Source organism: Phaethon aethereus (assembly GCF_964289735.1).
Source record: "Phaethon aethereus genome assembly, chromosome: 2".
Lineage (NCBI taxonomy): Eukaryota > Metazoa > Chordata > Aves > Phaethontiformes > Phaethontidae > Phaethon > Phaethon aethereus.
This window is the reverse complement of record NC_138582.1, coordinates 123,516,149-123,537,840: the sequence shown is the minus strand read 5'-3', so window position 1 is coordinate 123,537,840 and position 21,692 is coordinate 123,516,149. Positions and strand designations below refer to the sequence as shown.

The 21,692-nt window shown below is 38.0% G+C and overlaps 1 protein-coding gene across 1 annotated transcript in view; it reads left to right on the top strand.

The window, feature by feature from the left end:
• The window catches only part of DNAJC13 (DnaJ heat shock protein family (Hsp40) member C13), a gene marked incomplete at both ends in the record, with an annotated part of 47,976 nt that overhangs the window by 20,060 nt on the left and 6,224 nt on the right, over window positions 1–21,692 (top strand). Inside the window, 29 exons of the mRNA XM_082014784.1 lie at window positions 2,109–2,212; window positions 2,289–2,448; window positions 3,494–3,556; window positions 3,895–3,996; window positions 4,140–4,244; window positions 4,637–4,839; window positions 5,307–5,391; window positions 5,892–6,046; window positions 6,992–7,037; window positions 7,249–7,403; window positions 8,047–8,248; window positions 8,980–9,095; window positions 9,930–10,008; window positions 10,584–10,719; window positions 11,859–12,043; window positions 12,602–12,676; window positions 12,840–12,959; window positions 13,833–14,012; window positions 14,905–15,072; window positions 15,678–15,791; window positions 16,135–16,251; window positions 16,785–16,962; window positions 18,043–18,134; window positions 18,474–18,573; window positions 19,026–19,100; window positions 19,262–19,374; window positions 19,791–19,960; window positions 20,335–20,377; window positions 21,278–21,451. Coding sequence (XP_081870910.1) covers window positions 2,109–2,212; window positions 2,289–2,448; window positions 3,494–3,556; window positions 3,895–3,996; window positions 4,140–4,244; window positions 4,637–4,839; window positions 5,307–5,391; window positions 5,892–6,046; window positions 6,992–7,037; window positions 7,249–7,403; window positions 8,047–8,248; window positions 8,980–9,095; window positions 9,930–10,008; window positions 10,584–10,719; window positions 11,859–12,043; window positions 12,602–12,676; window positions 12,840–12,959; window positions 13,833–14,012; window positions 14,905–15,072; window positions 15,678–15,791; window positions 16,135–16,251; window positions 16,785–16,962; window positions 18,043–18,134; window positions 18,474–18,573; window positions 19,026–19,100; window positions 19,262–19,374; window positions 19,791–19,960; window positions 20,335–20,377; window positions 21,278–21,451 — 3,615 coding nt within the window. The remainder of the gene's footprint in view (window positions 1–2,108; window positions 2,213–2,288; window positions 2,449–3,493; window positions 3,557–3,894; window positions 3,997–4,139; window positions 4,245–4,636; window positions 4,840–5,306; window positions 5,392–5,891; window positions 6,047–6,991; window positions 7,038–7,248; window positions 7,404–8,046; window positions 8,249–8,979; window positions 9,096–9,929; window positions 10,009–10,583; window positions 10,720–11,858; window positions 12,044–12,601; window positions 12,677–12,839; window positions 12,960–13,832; window positions 14,013–14,904; window positions 15,073–15,677; window positions 15,792–16,134; window positions 16,252–16,784; window positions 16,963–18,042; window positions 18,135–18,473; window positions 18,574–19,025; window positions 19,101–19,261; window positions 19,375–19,790; window positions 19,961–20,334; window positions 20,378–21,277; window positions 21,452–21,692) is intronic.

Genomic DNA, 21,692 nt, shown 5'->3' with positions numbered 1-21,692 from the left:
GTGTTGATAATCCCTGACTGCAAGCAAGACTACTTTTGGGGTTATGGAATAAACTGCTAAGGCTTGAGGCTGTAGACAGGTACTGTTGTCCAGTGTCATTCTGCAAAACTGAAACCTCTTCAGGCTGACAAATAACACTAGAGATGAAACACTGGTCATAACCCCTGATGTATTCTTGCGTTAAGAAGAAAAGAGAAGAACTGGTATTACATTGTTGTCAAGATAAGTCATACTTGTTCTTGAATGTGCTCCATTAGACTTGTTTTGGGTAGTTTCACAAGTCCCTTCTTCCTAATACCGAGTTACTTGTCCTTATTTCCATCATGTCTCGGTGATCCTAAGGCCATTAAATGTTGGGTTGCCAAACCAGGAATAGGTTATGTGGCTAAAACTATGCTGTTCTGTAAATTATAGGTTGAGGATACTGTTTTCACATTCTAGGAACAGCAAAACCTAAAGCCAGAACAGCATTTCTGGCTTCTCTGAACCAATTGATATGGTCCTAATTGGCTTTCTCAAAACAATTTGCAAGAAGTTTTCAAGTAATGTGCTAATAAACACTTCCTGTACTCTACTCATCTCCAGTACTGTTATGGTTCCATGTAGCTTTATTTAATGTGTAATGCTAAAACAAAGCAAGGCCACACTTGAATTCAACTGTAAGATATTCTTAGATATTCCCAATGCCATCCTTGTCACAGTACCGCTTCCTAATTGAAATTTGAACAGAGGGCTACTAGTGAAACAAGAGTGAACTGCTGCTTTTGAGGAATTTCTGGTTGACAATCTGTGGTAAATCAGAAAGAATTGCAAGATGTCAGACTAACGCTTTAGGAGTAAGAACTATTTTATATATGCAACTTATCCTTATCACACAGCTACAGATTACTTCTTACCTTGATGCAGTAAATAGCTATGTTTGGGTTTGGATTGGTATTTTTTGCGCTGGCATTTAGCTTTCAAAGTTTCCTTCAGGTATGGGCCTTTTGGGTGCCACAGTGTCTGCTCTGCCAACTTTGTGTGCTTTAGAGGTGCTGACTGGGGCAGACTCAAAAGTAGAGATTTTAAATGTAGTAATACAGGCTTCCCATCTGCATTTAATGCTCCTATGTGGTTTCTGTTACTGGAAAGTATCACTAGCATTCTTGCAGTTACAGCCCAGGATACTTTGGGACTGGCTTGAGAGGGTTCTGTAACAGGATCTTTGAACAGCTGCTGTCTCAGAGTTGCTTTTAAATATTTTAAATGAATACTTTATCAGGCTATGCTGTAAGAATTTGAACTAACTATGTGGTGGTGACAAAGGCTTCTCTGCCAGCTCTGGAACCAGTCACTTTGCCAAGGGGGGGGATGGTGGCTTGAGATTGCTCTGGAAGTGTACTAGTTAGCGGGACCTTTTTGTATCATGTGCTGTGGTCAAATCTGCAGATAACTTTGTGGCCTCATGACAGTGGCCTGCAAATTATAGATAAGAAAAACCACTGTAGAGAGTGGCTTTTGTGGTATGTTAGAGGTACCTCTAAATGAGGTGCTTGCCAAATGCTTAAAACCACTGAGCATTGAGGCATATCGTTAAATTTAATGTAGCTGCTCTGAAGCTAATAATGGCTCTCATTGTGCAGTCTTAGTTCAGCTTCTTGGTGTGTATACTGATGCCTCTAGGGCTTTATTACCCAGAATAATAGCATGTATAACTAGTAATTAAGTCATGCTTGTTTCATACTCGTATTAACATTGAGCGAAATAACTTGCAATGGAATAACTACTTATTACAGATTGAGTCACTGAATACAGTATGTATTATCCAAGTTTAGTTAATAAAACCAGCTGATACTAGAAACAAGTTACTTAAAGGCTGGAAGCTGGGATTTCAGTAAGGTGAGAAACTTAATTTGTTCCGGGAGCAACAATAAGCTTATGGCGCATATTTTGTAGATCTGTAGTTCTTTGACAGAAAACTTGCACATTTCAATCTTCCTTAGACTGTAGGAGGAGTTGCTAACCTTGTTGAGTTTTTGGATGCAAGTAAGTATGGTATTGGCATGCAAGCAAAAACATAATGAAAGAGAAACAATATTTACTGCTAAGTAATTTGTTCTGTGTTACAGGTAAAATATGACTGCCTTTCTGAAGAAATAAAAATAGGGGATTATTATCTAAGATTGCTGCTGGAAGAAGATGAAACTGAAGAGAGTGGAGCAATCAAAAAATCGTGAGACATTATTAAAATCCTACCTCATTCCCAATGTCTCTGTGTGCTTTCTTCGCTAAAATCTCACTTCTTTTAGATATGAATTCTTCAATGAACTGTACCATCGCTTCTTGCTTACACCAAAAGTGAATATGAAATGCTTATGTCTGCAAGCATTGGCCATTGTTTATGGAAGATGTCATGAAGAAATAGGACCATTTTCTGATACTAAGTACATTGTTGGGATGTTAGAAAGGGTAAGAATTACTTAAAATTTCTTAATATAGTACTTAACATACAGCTAGTCCAACATTTTCAGATCCTTCAAGCTGCTGTGAAACCCAAGTTTTGGTTTTAGAGAACATGAAGGTGCAGCATGAATACTTTTCATGCTGTCACCGAAGTGTTCCAAGTATCTTCCCTTGATTCAGTAGCAGTTTCACTAGAAAAACTGCTGATCATAAAGGTATTTCAAACTAGTCTCTTTATATCTGCATTTTTTTGGCCTTAACAGGTTTTCAGACTGTACAGAAATAGTGTGAAGGAACTTTGTGTGATATTATCTTATGCTTCTGTGTTTTTCAAAAACAAGCATAAGCTTTTTAAGAGGAGAACCTTGTTCCATGTTTTATTATTTTGAAATACTGACTTCAAGAGTAGTAGCAATAGCCCCCAACCTAATGAAGTGGTAGCCTTAGATGGGCACATGTGATGGATTAGATATTTTTTTTTTTAGTGGAGACTACTTTGCCTATTAAGTGTCTGTTAAGTTATGTCTGACAACTGATACAGCTTGCAAAAATGCATTTCTATGCAGTCTGAAGGAGGAGTTCTTTGCTGGTATCAGTGTGGGTTTTAGATATGGCTGTTGTAAGTGAAACTGAACCAATGCAGTCTCTTGTTATTTTGCCTTGAGTCTTGATAGTCTCACCAGAGGAGTAACATCAAAGACCCGTTCTGTCTGGCTGAAAGCATTCTTTTTCCCTTGTATTTGTGTTAACTGGCTCACTGGGGAATCCAAACACTGATCCTTTAGAACAATAGACTTTGCAGAAAAGTGGATTTGAGTGTCAGACCCAGCGTAACAAAAGGGGGTGGTGGAGGGCTGCAAGGCCTTTCCTCTTCAGTAACAGAAAGCTATGTATGTTAGCTGTGCATGAAACTAGATACTTAACAGTCAGCAGTCTTATCCTGGGCATGAAAAAAATAAATGGGTCTTTGTAGGTGCAATTGTATTTACTTTTGAAGGTAACTTCTAATATGTGCTATCAAATACTAATTTGTTCTCTTCTCCGGCAATAGTGCACTGACAGGCTTGAGCGGGACAGATTGATACTGTTTCTCAACAAGCTGATTCTTAATAAGGTAAGGTGGACATGTACACTTAACAGTAGTTTATCGGTCTTTCAGTTGTGTAAAATGGTCTGAACTAGTTTTTCAGGGTTAACTTGAGTAAAAATTCAAGTCTTGAGCAAGTCTTGAAACAATCTTCAATACAACTTTCTAGGATATGGTGGTAGTTGTTTGCTGGTGAGAAAGCTAAAGGAAATGTGTAGATATTTTGATGATTGTACCATTCAAGTCACTTCAGAGAATGATTTGACTTTTCTCATGGTCACTTCTTACTTGAATAGAACTGTTCAGTACTTCTAACAACTCTTATCTAGAAAATGCTTGTGTTAATGCAATTCATCCATTAACAGAAAAATGTGAAGGACCTTATGGATTCAAATGGCATTAGAATCCTTGTAGATCTGCTTACTCTGGCACATCTTCACACAAGCAGAGCTACAGTCCCTCTGCAGGTATGTGGTCTCTGTTTCTTACTACTCATGTTGCTTTGTAAAAGGACAATTCTTTAAAAAAAAAAAAGTCCTTCTCAAATTTCCTGTACAAATGTGATATTTGCACTGAAGCTAAAGTTAATCTTATAAACATCAACTTCTAGAGCAATGTGATTGAGGCGGCACCTGATATGAAGAGGGAGAGTGAGAAAGAATGGTACTTTGGCAATGCTGACAAAGAAAGAAGTGGTCCTTACAGCTTTCAAGAGGTACCTGTCGGCTTCAAACTATCAAACTTGACAAATTATTTCCATCCTGGTGACTGGGTGGGTTTCAAACAGTAAGAGGGAAAATTGTAAACAATGCTCAACTGTATTCTGAAAGTAACTTTTTAAGGATTAAAACTAGATAAAAGACTTGATGTTGTGCCAAGAACCACAGCCTTTTTGGTAAGGCTGCCTATCCCTCCATGCCCCAATTATGCTGCAATTAATCTGTTGGCTTTTACTTCATGCTTCCAGACGGTTATAAATATGTTGGAATTTCATGCAGCTGTAGTAATCTGCCATGCAGCAGTTAAAAGCTTGTCTTGAGTATGAATATTTAGCAGCCAAGGCAGCTCTGAATTAACTAACTAAATTAATCTCTAATTTTGCAATAGATGCAGGACCTATGGGATAGTGGAAAGCTGACTTCAAAAACACGTTGCTGGGCTCAAGGTATGGATGGCTGGCGACCGTTACAGGTCATCCCGCAGCTGAAGTGGTGCTTGCTTGCCAGTGGCCAAGCTGTGTTGAATGAGACTGACCTTGCCACACTTGTACTCAACATGCTCATCACAATGTGTGGATATTTTCCTAGCAGGTAAACACTAATATTCAGCAGAAGTGGTTAAATTTCTCTGGCAAATGCATAAATTCTTAACTTTTGTCTTAAAGCTTTTCTTAGAAACAAAGTAGTACATTAATGAACTGTATTAAAGAGCCTTTCACATGGTAGAAATTTAATTCTGTGGACAAATAGAGAGTTTGTAAATGAAACAATACTAATATTGTGAAAGGGAGTGCAAGACTGAATGCACAAGCTATGTACATTTCTAATGCACAGCAGTGTAGTCTTACTCTTGCAGGCAGGCTCTTGTTTAGCTTGGAAACAAAGCTGTTTTAATGCATGACATTAAATGACACTAGTCTAACAAAAACCTTTGAAGTTAACAAAAAATAATGACACTGAATATTATTTCAGTAGCCTGACACTTATGGCTTCATAAAGTTGTTCATTCTTGAAAGAGAAAAGGCACACGTGTGCTTCCTGCTGTGTTGCTTTTTTAGGGATCAAGACAATGCTATTATAAGACCTCTGCCTAGAGTGAAAAGGCTGTTGTCAGATAGTACTTGCCTTCCTCATATCACTCAGGTAAGCAACACTTTAAAAATGTTTTGAAATGAGTAAAAGTCTGGCTTACTGACTTACCATCTTACCTGTGTGAATATTTTAAGTGGGACAAACACATCAAATGACATCTGTGACACCCTGCAGATCTCTGGACAAGCAGTTGTTTATTTCACTGGATCTTGTTAGAAATACTGGCTGAAACAACATGAAATCGCATTAATAAATATTTCCATCCTTGGAGATATTGAAAAGCCATCTGGACATGGTCCTTGGCAACCAGCTCTAGGTGACCCTGCCTCTGAACAGAGGGGTTGAATGAGAGGACCCCTAGAGGTCCCTTGCAACTTTAAACATTCTGTGATTCAAACTTGTTATGTTGGGGCTGAAGTATTCTTTAACTGAAATTCTTGCAAGTTTGCTGGGTTGTCCCAATACTGAATTGGTTAGAACTTCAATTTTGGCTACGTAACTTGCCTACTACTCAGACAGCTAATATAAATGCTTGTGTTCTTTGATTTCAGCTATTACTGACTTTTGATCCTATCCTTGTGGAAAAAGTAGCTATATTGCTGTTTCATGTCATGCAAGATAACCCCCAGTTACCTCGTTTTTATCTGAGTGGAGTATTCTTCTTTATCATGATGTACACGGGTTCCAATGTACTCCCTATTGCAAGGTGAGAATAAAAGAATACCTAAAAATACCTCTTGACCAGTCATGCTCAGAAGGACTGTTGCTCTAAATGCTACAGGGAGTCTGGCTTGCTAGAACCAACATGAGATTGCAAGCAAACACCCTCTAGAAAAATTATCTCCCCATGTTCTACTCAGTCACTAAAAAAGTGAATTGCTTATGACCCTGCCACGAGGGAATGAGAACATGCCTGATCATGTAGTTCTAACACTGCAACCAGGCGTAGCTTATTGTAGAAGACCAGTTCGTTACAGGCACTAAAGAGTAGTAATATAGGCTATTGATGTGCTAATGTAGTTTTTGATAGTAAGCAGCTATCAAAAGTGGTGGAAAAATCTAATAGCCTGTTTTAGTATTGAAGCCTAAAACATTTAAATCAGTCTGTACTGCTTCCATAGATGCACTGCACATGCAGGTGGCTATTGCAGCTTATTCCAGTACTCTTCCTCTAAATTCACTAGTTCATAAAAAGCTATTGTACAATTCTAGTTGAATCTCTTCTCTAGCAAAAACCATTGGGAAATGATTGCGTGTTTACGTGATGACTCTAGTGTAACAGGACTATCAGCAGTTAGTGTAAGAGCATCTTATTTCATCCCTGCAATGATGATCTAATGATGTAGAGACAGGTTGTCTGTGTCTCCATTGGCTTCATTTTTTTGTGTGTGTGTGGACAAAACAAACTTTCAGGAACAAGACTTTCAAACTGAAATGATGAACATAAGGGAACAGTTATAACATGGAAGTGCATAACTTGGTGGGCTTCGTAAGGATTTCATAGACTTTGTACAGAGAATCATTCAATTATCGCTGTTACTTTTATCTCAAAGTAAATGTATGAGACTTGCCAGCTGGACTATGTTTGTCTGTTTATCTTTCAAGGGTGTCTTATGTATTAAACAGAAAATAACTGTGGCTTCTCTTCTAGGTTTTTGAAATACACACATACAAAACAAGCATTCAAGTCTGAAGAAGTGAGTATATTGTGAAAGTACCTCTGTTTCCAAATAGTTTTGCAGACTACCTGTAGTTGTTTTAACAATATTTGATGCTTGTTCTTTTTCTAAGTTCTTGAGAGTTGGAATTTAAGAACTATAAAGGAAAAGGGGGAGGGTTTTTTCAGATCTGAAGTTGCAAGACTGAATTGAGATTGTCACCTCAAAGGTAATGTGATCTCTTCTGTAGACAAAAGGTCAAGATCTCGTTCAAAGAAGTATACTTGGACATATTCTTCCTGAAGCAATGGTGTGTTATTTAGAAAACTATGAACCAGAAAAATTTTCTGAGATATTCCTTGGAGAATTTGATACTCCAGAAGCAATTTGGAGCAATGAAATGAGGTAACTGTTTTCTGTCAGAGGGACAAATAAATCTGAACCACATCTCATGTTGAAGATGTCTTGTCTCTGACATTTCTAAGGAAAGTTGAAAATACCTGGATTCCTTGGTTTCATTACTTCCCTCTGTTTGCCTTCTGCAAGGGTAATGTCCTGCATTGCCCCCTGCCCCTTTAAAAAGTAAGAGGGGCAGGAGGGAGCAGAATTGGCAGAGGGAAGGGGAATATTTCCCTGAACATCTGACAATGTGCTTTGCATCTGCAACTATCATACTTGATTAATGTTTCTTTCATGAGTGAAGACTTCACTATTTACATGGACTGCTTTATACTTACTGTACTCATTTATTACTAGCACCGATCTAGGAGATATACCTCTAATATTATAATACATTTTTAAGGTATCCCAAAAAGTAAAGGGGTGTTAGGGGAGGGCAAAAAGTCACTTTATGTTGTTTTTAATAACTAAAAACTAATTTTTATGGCATTGAAATGGCTTTATAACAGAATAGGACTGAATCCTTTGTGAAACATGGGAAACTACTAATGAAAATCTTTTTCAAAGAAATCATTTAACACACTTGTGTAGTCACTGAAGATTGAGGAGTGCTTGGCAAGTGTTTAACCAAACTTTGTAACTTTTTTAGGCGTCTTATGATAGAGAAGATTGCTGCTCATCTTGCTGACTTCACCCCTCGTCTTCAAAGCAATACAAGAGCACTTTACCAATACTGTCCTATCCCAGTTATCAATTATCCACAACTGGAAAATGAGCTGTTCTGTAATATTTATTACCTCAAGCATCTTTGTGATACACTCAGATTTCCAGACTGGCCAATTAAAGATCCAGTAAGTAAGAAGTATTTTAGGATTCATTTAGTTCTTTAACTTTCAGAGCCCTAAAAGTTGTATTTTTGTAACAAAAATTAAGGAAATAAAATGCTAGGTTTGTTGCAAGTAACTGATTGATCCTGACTTTCAGTTCATAAGCAAATATGTTAAACACTTGAAGCAGAATAGTCTTCGTGCCATATAGTAACAATTATGTTAAGTATATCCTCCTTGTGGTGACTACTAAAAAGGCAAAGTAAAGCATCCAAGAAACTTCACATAGTGTTTCAATGAACCTCAAGTGATTGGGGAGGGGAAATCATTATTTTTGGGTTCTTATTTGTCCACACTGGACAAGAAACTGAGCGAACTTGGTATCGGTACAGTAACTGAATTGGTGAGATCTTGGTACAAGTCTATGGTCTAGTTCTGTCTAATGGGCTTTATTTGCTCATGCAGCTTTGTGGTTTTTGTAGTATCAAAATGTGAACTGCATATCACTTAAACGATTCTCCCTCTTCTAATGTGACTTTTACATAGACATTTTAATCTTAAGATGCTGTTATCTTGAATAAAAGATAGCTTCCTGGCTAGAGGGGGAACCATAATTACTAAAGGTAAAAGGATTAGGTCTTTGAACTTAGGGTGATGGGTGATAAGGATTCATTAATAGAGCAGCACTTTATTAAAAAAGATGACACGTACTGATGTCAGCATAAATGAAACACTAATAAATTGTAATTATTTAGGTTAAACTGTTGAAAGATACACTAGAAGCTTGGAAGAAGGAGGTAGAAAAGAAGCCACCTACCATGTCAATAGATGATGCTTATGAAGTCCTTAACCTTCCCAAAGGACAAGGCCAGTAAGTTGTTTTCACTATTTAAAGTCATGTAACTACGTTTACATAAACTCTATACATGGAACAAACTGAAGTTCTTATCTCGGTACTTGCAACAAATTAGTGGTAGCAGTTCAGTTATGTCTAGTACCTACTTCTTCCACAGTGTAAGATTGTTTTATCTAGAAAGAAATAAAGCTTGAAAATCCAACTCCAGTGTAGAGTAGATTGTAAAGTGTTCAGATAAACTGAAACTGAGGAGAAAAAATGCTTTGAGCTCTCCTTCAAAGCATCCACTAGGCTGTTCTACAGGACAAGCATTAAGCTCAACCATAGTGACCAAAGTATATGGCAGAACGTGAGTATGTTCAAAGTGGAACTTGGTTTCTGTAACCATCCTTCTTCCCCTGCCAAATATTGTCCTTTTTTCTTGGTGATAATATCCTTAGGATTTCTTACATCCTACCTTGTCACTGATTTCTGATTTCAGGTATCTAGAAAAAAAACTGACAGCACTTTGTATTTATCCTTCAAGAACAGTGCACTTACTACAAATAATGAACTACTAATTTTTACCACTTACAGCTCATTTAGACTTTTCATTTAGAAGATTCAAGGACTTTGAGCACCTTCTGATTAGTATATTCAGTACAAGAGACACTAAAATAGATTTCTTCTCATTCTGTGGCCACATTATTATCCCCATTCAGTGTCAGCTGATGAAGTGGGATTTTCAAACTGAAATAGCTTTGTCATTTTCACTTAATTGCAGTTACTATTAGTACTGTTGTCAGAATCCAGGCTTGTTTTTCTGTTTTGTTGATGTTACTCAATGTAATAGTATTTATTTTCTTGCAGGCATGATGAAAGCAAGATCAGGAAAGCTTATTTCAGGCTGGCGCAAAAATATCACCCAGACAAGAATCCAGAAGGCAGGGTATGTACAAAACAAATTTATGGTGTTAATAAAGTGGGGACAAATTCAGCTGTTAGGTCTATTAAGAATTCTGAAATGCCCACTTAAATTTTCTTTCTTCCTTTTAAAGGCTGTGCCCTAGATGAATCCTAGAATACAGATTAATACTACAGATAAGTAACTGATGTCAATCAAGGAATATTAGGATTTCTACAGTAAACTGATGTAATCAGACCCACACATCAGAAAGCACCTGGTTTAAAGAGTTAACTTACTTAGATCCTGTGTAATTGCTTCCTTTCAAAGACAGACTGCATCCTCTGTCCATTCTTACAATCAATTAAACTGTACTTTTGCCGTAGAGGAATTGACTTAGTTTTAGTCTCTTGCCTATGGCAGAGTTTAGGGAACAAAAGAAACTGCTCTGTGAACCAGCTATTCTGAGTATTTTCTGAAGTGTAATAAGGCAACAAAACTAGCATTGTGGCTGATAACCTGGAATGCTTTATTTCACCTGCATCTAAGCTGATGCTGCAGATCTGTAGTAATTTAGTGGGTTCTTAGCAACTCTTAAGACTATTCTTCTTTATTTTCAGGATATGTTTGAAAAGGTTAATAAGGCATATGAGTTTCTGTGCACAAAATCTGCCAAGGTGATAGATGGGCCAGATCCAGAAAACATAATTTTGATCTTGAAAACTCAAAGCATCCTCTTCAACAGGCATAAGGAAGGTAAGCACGCTGTCTCAGCAGAATATCTTATGTTCACTTCTTTAGTGGCCCTTGTGGTCAGTTTTAATCTCCTGTGTTCTGTTGATCTGGTTTCTGGCTTGCCACAGCATTATGTAGCTATGGTGAACTGCTTCAAAATAGGACTTTTTCTTCCATGAAATAAATTAATCTGCAGTAAAACTTAACAAAAGTATGAATAGCTCTTTGCAGTTCTCTGCTCAGATTGGTTTGAATCTTCCTCCATGTAAAACTTAAACTCACAATTCTGTCTATGCAGGAAAGTCCTCACTAGTACTCAGTCACCCAGATGGCAGATTCTGGGTATAAATAAGATTACACTCATGTGGCTACTGAAAATGACACAATCTTGCAGAAATTCTGACTGGAGTCCTCTGATGGATGTGCTGTAACACTACCTCTTTCACAGCCTAGCTGTGAAAGAGAGAGAGGTAGAGTACCCTGGCTCTAGCTATAGTCCCTGGCTCGCAGCTGCTGGCATGTCCAAGTCCTGCAGAGCCAAAAGTGTTTTGCCATGTAAGTGTTACATTATAATAGTAAGCTAAGAACCTTGTATGCAGTCATAGCTTTGTCAGTTGTGTGGAAACAGTGACCACATTAATTTAGACTTACGTAGATTGGCTCACAATTGGCTCCATACTGCAAGATGAGATTGTTCTTTATCATTGCTGAACCCTAAAGGAATGAAAAATATAGCTACTTAAAATGTAATATAGTTATTTAAAACAGATGATTGCTGTGTTACACTGGAAAAGGTCCTTATAGGCTTACTGTTAGACAATCCTGGCCTAAGATAGACAAAGCTATACTTGTGTTTCTCTGACCAGACACAAGCATCACATGGAAGGCTCTGAGCTTGGGGGCTTGCTGAGCTGGAGGTAAGTCTTTTTAATCTTAAATGAGTTTTTCTCCACGAAGCTGTCAGCTTCTATCGCAAACAGTCTTATGCAACAAGGAGTTGGATTGTGTGGACTGCTCATTCTTGCTCCAGTTTTCCCAGGAGAAAAGTCAAAGTACATCTAGTCCTCATATATCTGATATATCTTCCACTGATAATTACACAGTGGTTTAAATTGCTTAGACTTTGCATGTAAGTAAACTTTGACATTTTTCTCTTTCAGAGTTGAAACCTTACAAGTATGCAGGCTATCCTATGCTGATAAAGACTATTACCATTGAAACATCAGATGACCTTTTGTTTTCCAAAGAATCTCCTCTGTTGCCTGCTGCTACAGAACTTGCTTTCCATACTGTCAATTGTTCAGCATTAAATGCAGAAGAATTGAGAAGAGAAAATGGAATTGAGGTAAATGGAAAGAAACTGATGGAAATACATCATCTTAGTCAACTTCTCCACAGCTAAAAATCCTATATCCTCAGTGCATAGGATGCAACTAAGAATCACTTTTGGTCTTGAGACACTTGTCCATTCTTAACTGTCTCTTTTCTGGATGCAGTAGGAGAAGCCTCTTGCAGAGTATACCCCTTTCTAGACCTAGGCTTGACTGTTGAAATGTGGATAAGCAAACTAAATAGGACATTTCTCTACTTTACAAAACTTTTGTGAGCTTCTGCATTTTGTACGTGAAAGAATAGATAAATGTGAACAAGTCACTTGAGCAGAAGGGCTTTTCATTGTGCATATTAACTTGTGTGTCAGAATGCTATTGACGCTAAAGCACCAAATGCTAGTACCAGCATTCGCAAGGCATTTTGCCCCTGTAAACCATTTGAGCAAGCAGCAGATTTTGTCATGTGTTTCCCTTCAGCCATAAAATATTAGCTGATAAACCCATTTTTAATTTCTGCCAGGCTTTATCAGTTTTTGTTGAGACTGAACTTACGCATCATCCAATCCTCACAGGTACTGCAAGAAGCATTTAATCGTTGTGTAGCAGTCTTGACTCGTTCTAGTAAACCAGATGATATGTCTGTACAGGTACGTTGCAGCAACTTTGGCTGTATCAGCTTCTTGGAAGACTATATATAAAATATGATAATAAATGTGTGTATATATAAAATATTGATACTGCATATTAAAATAGGATTGTAAACACGCATTTCCCTTCCACTTGGAAACAATAAAAAAATGCTTTTTGTAGGTATGTGGATATATTAGTAAGTGTTACAGTGTAGCAGCTCAGTTTGAGGAATGCAGAGAGAAGATTACAGAAATGCCTAACATCATTAAGGACCTCTGTAGACTACTGTATTATGGCAAGGTAAGAGCTCCCTTCCTTTGCCTGAATGGGTATTAAATTAATAATGGGATTAATGTTAAATGTTTAGGGGAATGTTCTGTTTTTAAGGGAGATAAGACAATTGCAAAGACTGATCAAACCCTTCTCCAAGATTGCACCAAGATGCAGAACTCTACTGCCTTGTTCTCAACACTTGTATTTGAATCTGTTTAGTGAACTTAAAATGCAGTCACTATAAAGATTCAGCTACTTTTGCCTTTTAACTGACTTATGTCTAGCTGATTGGTTTATTGTATTAAATCAGCAGATAAAAGTACTAGAGCTAGATCTTATGTAAGCATATAGATTCCTAAATCGGCATAAACTCTGGGAAGAGTATTCAAGAAACTTTGGTGCCATTCAGCTCTTTAGAACTTCGCTCATGTTATATAAATGCTGAATTTTGTCTGAATTACGAAAGGAAAGCTTGTCTTGAACTTCTCATATATGTGCTATGTGAAAACAGAAGACTATAAAACCAGATTATAGTAATTGACTATAGGTGCTTGTTTGTTCTTTAGTCCTTGCAGAACACATGTATTGCCATAAAAAGCTCACCTGGGAATCTCTGCCACCTTCTGGAATTGTTTTGCTGCCAGTTCATCAATGCTCCTTTCTAATCATATGAAATAACTATTCAAGTACTTTTCTTTGAAGGATGCTGACTAATTAGCATGTTTGGCTACCAGACACTTAAGTTCAACTGCAGATGTTGTTCTGTCTACTTCAATTTTCATCTCTGCTTATATAGTACGCTAAAACTAGCAAGTTTTGGCTTTAAGCCTTTGTTTGGCAAGAAAGCCAGTTGGCTGGCTTTGGTTGCAAGTACTAAGGCAAACTTTTTATCTCCTTCAGAACATACCACGAGTAGCTGCTTTGGGAGTGGAGTGTGTTAGCTCCTTTGCCTTAGATTACTGGCTACAAACACACTTGTTCCAAGCTGGAGTTCTCTGGTACTTACTGGGTTACCTCTTCAACTATGACTTCACGCTAGAGGAGAGCGGCATTCAGAAAAGTGAAGATTCAAATCACCAGGTAATGTTAACAAAGTGCATGCTTTCAGATGCCAAGGGTTGTTGCTTGCCATCTCTTATTAATAAAAATGTATTCAAATACTTGTTAGAATCATTGCACTACAGGAACAGTAATGTTAACAGAGCAGTTTTGGAAGGGGATTTTTGTGTAGTAATGTAAATACTGTTTAGGGTGGGGTTTTTTTTGGGTTTTTTGTTTTTTAAAGAGTAACTCATGTTTTGAGTTCAAATGTTAAAGCTGCCAAAACGTGTAGTTTCTAATAGGCTTAATGCAAGAGACTTTTATCTACAGTGAACAGTAAAAAAGTAAATTTGTGCTGTTGGAAGAAAAAGCCTCGAGAAAAGGACTGAAGTTGAACAGGTTTGTCTAGTGATACCATGAACTTATCTGAAATGTCTACTTTAGGACCATATTGTCCCTTTGCCCCACAGCTACATAAGTGGCTTCAAGCTTCTGTTTCTGTAAATGGTGACCCTCCAAGTATGGCATTTCTTCCTCAGACTGTTGAAAGCTCATCTTAACCCTTGTATCACTGTCATAAAAGTCTTATGCTGATATTTGGCTGCGCTAGGCAGGAACTGCTGTCTGGTCAGAAGCTGTTACACAATAGCTTCTGGAGCTTTCAGCTCATATTGATGCCCCAGTTTTTTCTGCTGATCAGTGTTCATGCCTAACTGCATTTATTAAGTCCACAAGACAGTGATCATATTGTGCTGTTCTGCAGCACCTAGTGTTTTATTAGACATCAGTGAGTAATTAGTGATGCAGACAAATAGGGAATACCAGTTCAGTTCATTCTCATGCAGAACTGTTGGACAACTCTTTCTAGCTATGCTGGCATTTTTTTTTAGTAAGCTCTAGTTCTTTTTATAACTGTTTTTGTATTTTTCAGGAGGTAGCAAATAGCCTTGCTAAGCTCAGCCTCCTGGCCTTGAGTCGCCTTGGAGGATATCTCTCTGAAGAACAAGCTACACCTGAAAACCCAACGATCAGGAAAAGCTTGGCTGGAATGTTGACACCCTACATTGCAAGGAAACTTGCTGTGGTCAGTCCTACTGAGGTAAGCATCTGTTGGCCAAATCTTTTTCTAGTGATTTATGGAAGGAGTACCTGGTCACTTCTAAAACACTGAGCTCTTGTAGATCTGATACAGAGAACAGCAATGCAATTTTTCTTTGCAGTTGCAGTAACTGCAAGGAAAAGAAACTGTTTCAGCCCCAAACACTATAGACAGGAACAGTATCCTATGCAATAATATTTGCAAAACAAACATGGGAGCAAAGAAGTCAAAGGTAATTGTTGAAGGCTAAAGGATGTAATAATAATGGAGAGCAAAGGCTAAAACTATTCTCTTTAATGGTGCCAAGGAAGTCATCTACAAAGAGATGCTGCAGATAGTTGCTGTTCACTGTCAAAAATAGGAGGATCTGATGCAAGTGTGGCTCAATGCAGAATAAAGAAAAAATATGTATTGTACTGTAACAAATAACTTGCACATACTGTTTTTCCAGTATGTGGAGAACTTGACACTTTAAACCTGCTTATGAAATTTGGTTGTTAATAAGATTGGATTAACTTGTATCATGAAACACACGGCTCACTGTGCATAATGATCCAGAACTAAGTTGTAAACATGTTAGATCATGTAAGTTCCTTATTTCTTAGACTCTGAAGATGTTAAACAGTAACACAGAGAACCCCTACCTGATCTGGAACAATGGGACAAGAGCTGAATTACTTGAGTTCTTGGAATCTCAACAAGAAAGCATGATTAAGAGAGTAAGATACTCTTTACTTTAAATCCCACTACTTTTTGTTTTTTTACAATATTTCATGTTTTGGTACATCTGCTTGTAATATGGTGGTATAGTTAATACAAGTATCTGTCGTTGCCTACTCCTAAGTCACTTTCTTCATTCAGTAGTCTTAAAAAGAAAATACAAACCCTAAGAGTTTGCTTGTTTATTTCCTGTAATGTTTCAATCTGTCTTGAGCTTCTGACTTTTGCTAAAGCTTTAAGTTTTGTGTTCAAGTATTGTCCATTTCGTTATTGGGTTATAGCTTTACACTTTCTACAAAATTATTTTCTGTCTGAGCTTGTGCGGCTTATATCTGCTTAAAGGGTGATTGTGACAAGAGCTACGGATCTGACTTTGTCTTCAGTGATCATGCAAAGGAACTTATTGTAGGAGAGATTTTTGTTAGAGTCTACAACGAGGTCCCTACCTTCCAATTAGAGGTGAGATGTAGCTAAAACCTTCCTGTTGTAACTAGTATTTGGAATGTTACTTCTTCCTCTTTACCTATTAATGCAAACAGAATGAAGAAAATATGAAATCTTATGAAAATTCTCTTCAACCTGATCAGCATGTTATGGGATACCTCTCTACTGGAGTAGAATAAATTAAAAAGAACAATGAGTTTGTCATAAGACGTGCTGCTTTGGATGGCTTAATGCCTTTTCTCTACACGCTTGCACTGCAGACACTCGGGTTTATCCAGTAATTCCAGGAGGTAGTGGTTCTGCCTAGTGGCTTTGCTGTCCTGTATATATGGACAGACATGTACCTTAATGCTGTTGAAGTAGCAGCAGCTTTCGAAGGGGTATGTTTAGATATAGATAGGGTTAATGTGATCACTGATCAGAGAAGTGTTTTCCTGTCTGGAAGAAAGGGATATGTGAAATGTAGGAAAAATTACTTGGATACACTTTCTTCTAGTGTGAATCTGTTGCATCACACAGCTAAAAATGCTCTCATCTCTAATTTAAAGCTTCCTAAAGCATTTGCTGCAAGCCTCTTGGATTACATAGGCTCACAAGCACAGTACCTTCATACGCTAATGGCAATAACACAGACTGGGAAAGTAGAGTCCAATCAACATGGAGATCGGTTACGGAGAGTTGAAATGGCCCTGGAGGCTCTGAGAAACGTGATAAAACACAACCCAGGTAGGCTTAAAGATGAACTTCCCTGATAGGCTTTCATGTGGACAACCTTAAAAAATGCAGACCTGTGTAGTCTTTATTTTTCAGCAAGAAGGAAGCTTGTTTTGCTGACTTTAGCATTGCTGATAAGCCATATAGGCTTGCTTTTTTTTTCTTGGAGAACATTATCAGTATATGTATTAAAGTTTTGTGTGAAATCCAAGCCTTATCTATTTTCTTCTCTGAAACGTTGGGTTTTAATTCTAATTCTAGCCTGCTGTTGCCAGGAAGACTTAAACCTCTTGGATGAAACTTTCTGTAATCCTTCAAAGAATTTTAGCTGATTTTTAAACTTCCTTGCATCAAACAAGCAAAAAAGAACCCCCTTGAGCTGAATACCGCATACTAGTAAACACCTAAAAAAATGTCAGGGCCTTACTAAAGCAGGAGGAGATGATGTTCTTGAGGGTGGGTAGCCAATACCAGCAAGGATTTATGAGCAGGTATCAATGTACAGACAGGAAAAGCCTGAGACACATGATTTAAGACTCTTTCCTACTGTGTTATATGTTAGTTCTAAAAGCAATTCATGCTACTGTCACGGCTTCTAATAATAGATGGTTAGGTTATTCTCAGACTGGATTATCTGTATTTGGCAATTATAACCCTGCAGGCAGCTGTTACTGCTGCAGATAGCAACCCTACTCTGATCTGGGAGAATCAGAAAAGGCAAGTGTGTTTGAGAGCAAGGAGGTGCTAATAACCAATGATAAATAACTGAACTTGCTGTCTTGTAAGAATGCGAGTAACTAGGTAGTCCAAGAACAAGCTCAGTTACTTGTCTTTAGAGGAAAGAAGTATCCTCTGCATTTGAAATATTGTTGACCTGAAACTTTGTGGAAGCTAGATTAATAGACAGGACTTCCTAATTTTCTAATTCTGTAGCAGGTGCTGTCCTGCAGGAGGTGTTACAACTACTGTGGCAGACTACATACAGAGATGTGATCTTTAACACCTCTCTGTATAGTGAAGTGTGTGCTTGGGATGGCCTTCAGCTAATGCTTTGGCTAATGTGAACAGATTAACTTATTTGGTCTCTTGCAGGTTCTGAGTGTGAATGCATAGGTCACTTTAAGTTGATATTCTCCCTTCTGCGTGTTCATGGAGCTGGCCAGGTGCAGCAGTTGGCTCTGGAGGTAAAAAAAACAAACCAAGAAAGCAAAAAACCCCACCCCCCTGTCTGGATGCTGTACATAATCAACATAAACCTGACCGTGTAACCGTTAGAGTAGCACCTAAAAAGTACCAAGATTCCAAGGTGTCAGTTCTTCCTTGGAAGAACAAGTGATAGGTTCTTGCCTGTGTCTTTGCTCCCTTCTTCCCTGAGGTGACAAGACAATTTGGTGGCAGGTATAAACATTGTAAATATTAGCTATATTGGCCAGTGAGGTGACAGACTTCATCATACACTGCATTTTCTGGATAATGTCTTAACAGCTGGAATATAATCAAGTGTTGTTTCTGATCTTTTACAGGTAGTGAACATAGTAACAAGTAACCAAGAATGTGTTAACAACATTGCTGAGGCAATGGTTCTTGCTAACTTACTGGCACTCCTGCATTCCTTACCTTCAAGTATGTGCCATATAATTCTTAGTCTTGCAAGGCAAAGGGTTTCCAACTCAAATTCCTTAGAATGCAGCTGGCTGAGCTTACTACTGAGTTTTAATTTAAAACAGCATTTTGGTGGGGATAATTTAAAAAGTTGTATGTAACCTGTTTGTCTTAAATGTGTGTGCTGAAACATACGAATTGCAGGTGTTTGAATTGTGTAGTATGTCATTGACTAATTCTTTTGGGGAATTTAAGTAGTAAACATCTAATTAAGAAGTCATGCCATACTAGAATGTATGATTGATTTGATGTTCCTTTACTAAGCTGAATTTAGCCAGAAATCCCAAAACTTAGTATTGTCATAAGCTTTACTGCAGTTTTGATACAGCTTTCTGCTAACATCAGTTTAGTTCCTCTTCAGTTAGTTAATAGTCTGTATGGCACGAAGTTCCTAATGCTTTTTATTTTGACAGGTCGGCAGCTCGTCCTTGAAACTTTGTATGCTTTGACATCTAGCACGAAAATAATTAAAGAGGCCATGGGAAAAGGTACAGTACTACCTTGAAAGCAGATGTTTCTGCAACATTGCACTTCAAGTAAATACAGTGGCCAAATCTTACTCTTCTCTTAGAACAATCAATGTGGAATTGGCGAATTCATACTACTTGTGACCAGAAAAAAGTGAATGTTTTCCTATCTCTTTGTACAGGTGCTTTAATCTACTTACTAGATATGTTTTGCAACTCAACTCATCCACAGGTCCGAGCCCAAACAGCAGAGCTCTTTGCCAAAATGACTGCAGATAAGCTGGTGGGTCCAAAGGTAAGACTCTTAACAGCTCTTGGTGGAACTTTTGTCTTGATATTACCTGCCTCTCTCTAAAGACGGAACAAAAAAACCCTCTTCTGCAACAGAAACACTCAAGTGAAGAGCAAGCTGGCTTTTTCAAAATTGTTCATTTTTAATCTGTGAGCAGACCTCTAGGAGCAGTTATTTTTATTGTAACGACTATAAGCAGTTTGGTTTCCATTTGTAATGACTTTAACATTTGATACCTAGATTTCAGGCCTGTTGTTGGCTGTCGTGGTTTAAAGTGGTAGCACTATTTTATTTTGTGGTCTTGTGTTCTAACAGTTGGCATTATAGCAGTACAAATAATTGGACTTCCTGGAGTTATCTATTTTTCTGTCAGTTTGTCTTATGGTATACTAAATGTCAATTCTGTTTATCCTTTCTAGGTTAGGATTACACTAATGAAATTTTTACCTGGAGTGTTCATGGATGCCATGAGAGACAACCCTGAAGCTGCTGTTCATATCTTTGAGGGAACTCATGAAAATCCTGAGTTAATTTGGAATGACAACTCCAGGGAGAGAGTATCAACAACAGTTCGAGAAATGATGCTTGAGTATGTGGATACCTATTAACTAAGTATTTCCTTAACTGAGGCACTCTTTTAGTGGCAGTAAACCAGAGCTGCTATAGAAGAAGCATCAGACAGAGCTCTGCCTGTAAAAAGTAGAATGCTTGCAAGCCAAACTTCAGTGAAAAGAAACTTGTTCACTGTTTGTGTATTGTACCTGTAACTCAGTGATGCATCTGTAGTTGTGCACAATCTGGGTATTTGCTCACTGCTACAAGATTTGGGAGGGGGCTACAATAAAGAGAAAATGGGGTTTAGAAACTGGAACTACTTCACAATGATGGAGGAAGACTGAGGTGTCAAGTAGGGAAGACAAGTGCTGCTTTTACTGCTTGTTAAAACTTACTTTCTTTTTAAAGGCACTTTAAACTTCAGAGGGACAACCCTGACACTAACTGGAAGGTAAAAGTATACTGTTTCTGCTTTGAGTGCATCCAGGGAGACTATAAGCCAGCTGATAATATATGTATGTATGTAACTCTTGACAGGCTTTCCTCTTAAAGTACCAACAGGAACTCACTGCTGTGCTAACATAACTGTTTTAATGTTGAATTGATGCTTTTGTTACTACTTGTACCTTGAAATCAGGCACTTCATTGGCAGTGGTTTTGCCAGTAATACTCTGAATTTTCTGATAGTTCAGGTCCTTTCTAAAACTTGTCCTTTGTTGCTGACTTTTGATAATACCAGTTTGATGGAAAAAGTCCTGTCACTTACTACATAGCTGTAGTAAACTTGCTCTTGGTAATTGCTCAGGAATGTTAGTAAGCTACCGAGTCTCAAAAATTATTGTCCTGAGCCATTGCATCACATCAGGTCAATCAGGGAGATGTTTCAGTCTGTATTTCCCAATATCTGTGAGAAGGCCAGCCATAACTTCCAACAGTGGTCTAGTTGAACATTAAAACAACTTCTAAAGCCATGCAGGGTGGCTATTTTGATGCAGGTGGAAACTGGAAACTTCCCTAGGTTGTTAGTGAGAAACCTTCCCCTAAACTGTGCAAGAAAGGAAGGAGAGGGCTGGTACTTGAACTAGTGTTTACCACTGGTATAGTTGTGGAATCGGTTACCTGTGTTCTCTGAAAGAGAAGTCCACTGTAGTAGTACTGCCTGCACTGTTCTTTCTACTTCACTTCTTACTTTTGTGTTTCTTCAAGATGAAGTCTATTGGTCTTGTACAGCTCTGTTTTGGAGAATACAGTTAGTTCAGTGACCCCTATCACTTACAGTCATCGTGTTAGGAAACAATTGTAGCTCTCAAATACTCGGGCCAATAACTCCTTCTACTTTACAATTCAACAGCTGCCTGAAGACTTTGCTGTGGTGTATGGTGAGGCAGAAGGTGAACTTTCAGTAGGGGGAGTCTTCCTAAGGATTTTTATTGCCCAGCCGGCCTGGGTTTTACGGAAACCAAGAGAATTTCTCATTGCACTGTTGGAAAAGTTTACTGAACTACTGGAGAAAAATAACCCCCATGTAAGATGATTTTTCTGATTCTGCTCTTCAAATTCGTTTAGCAGTCTTAAGCTACTAGTCTTTTAGTATCTGATTAACTTTGATTCTTACACTTTCTTCCCAACATGAATGATTTTTTTTTTGTCTGCTTTCTTACTCTCTGCAAAAGCATGTAGATATGTTTAGGTGTCTTCTGAACAGGAGTCGGTGCTTTTAAAGTCCCTGAGGTGACAGAACCATCTTCAGGAAGTCTTAGAGGCTT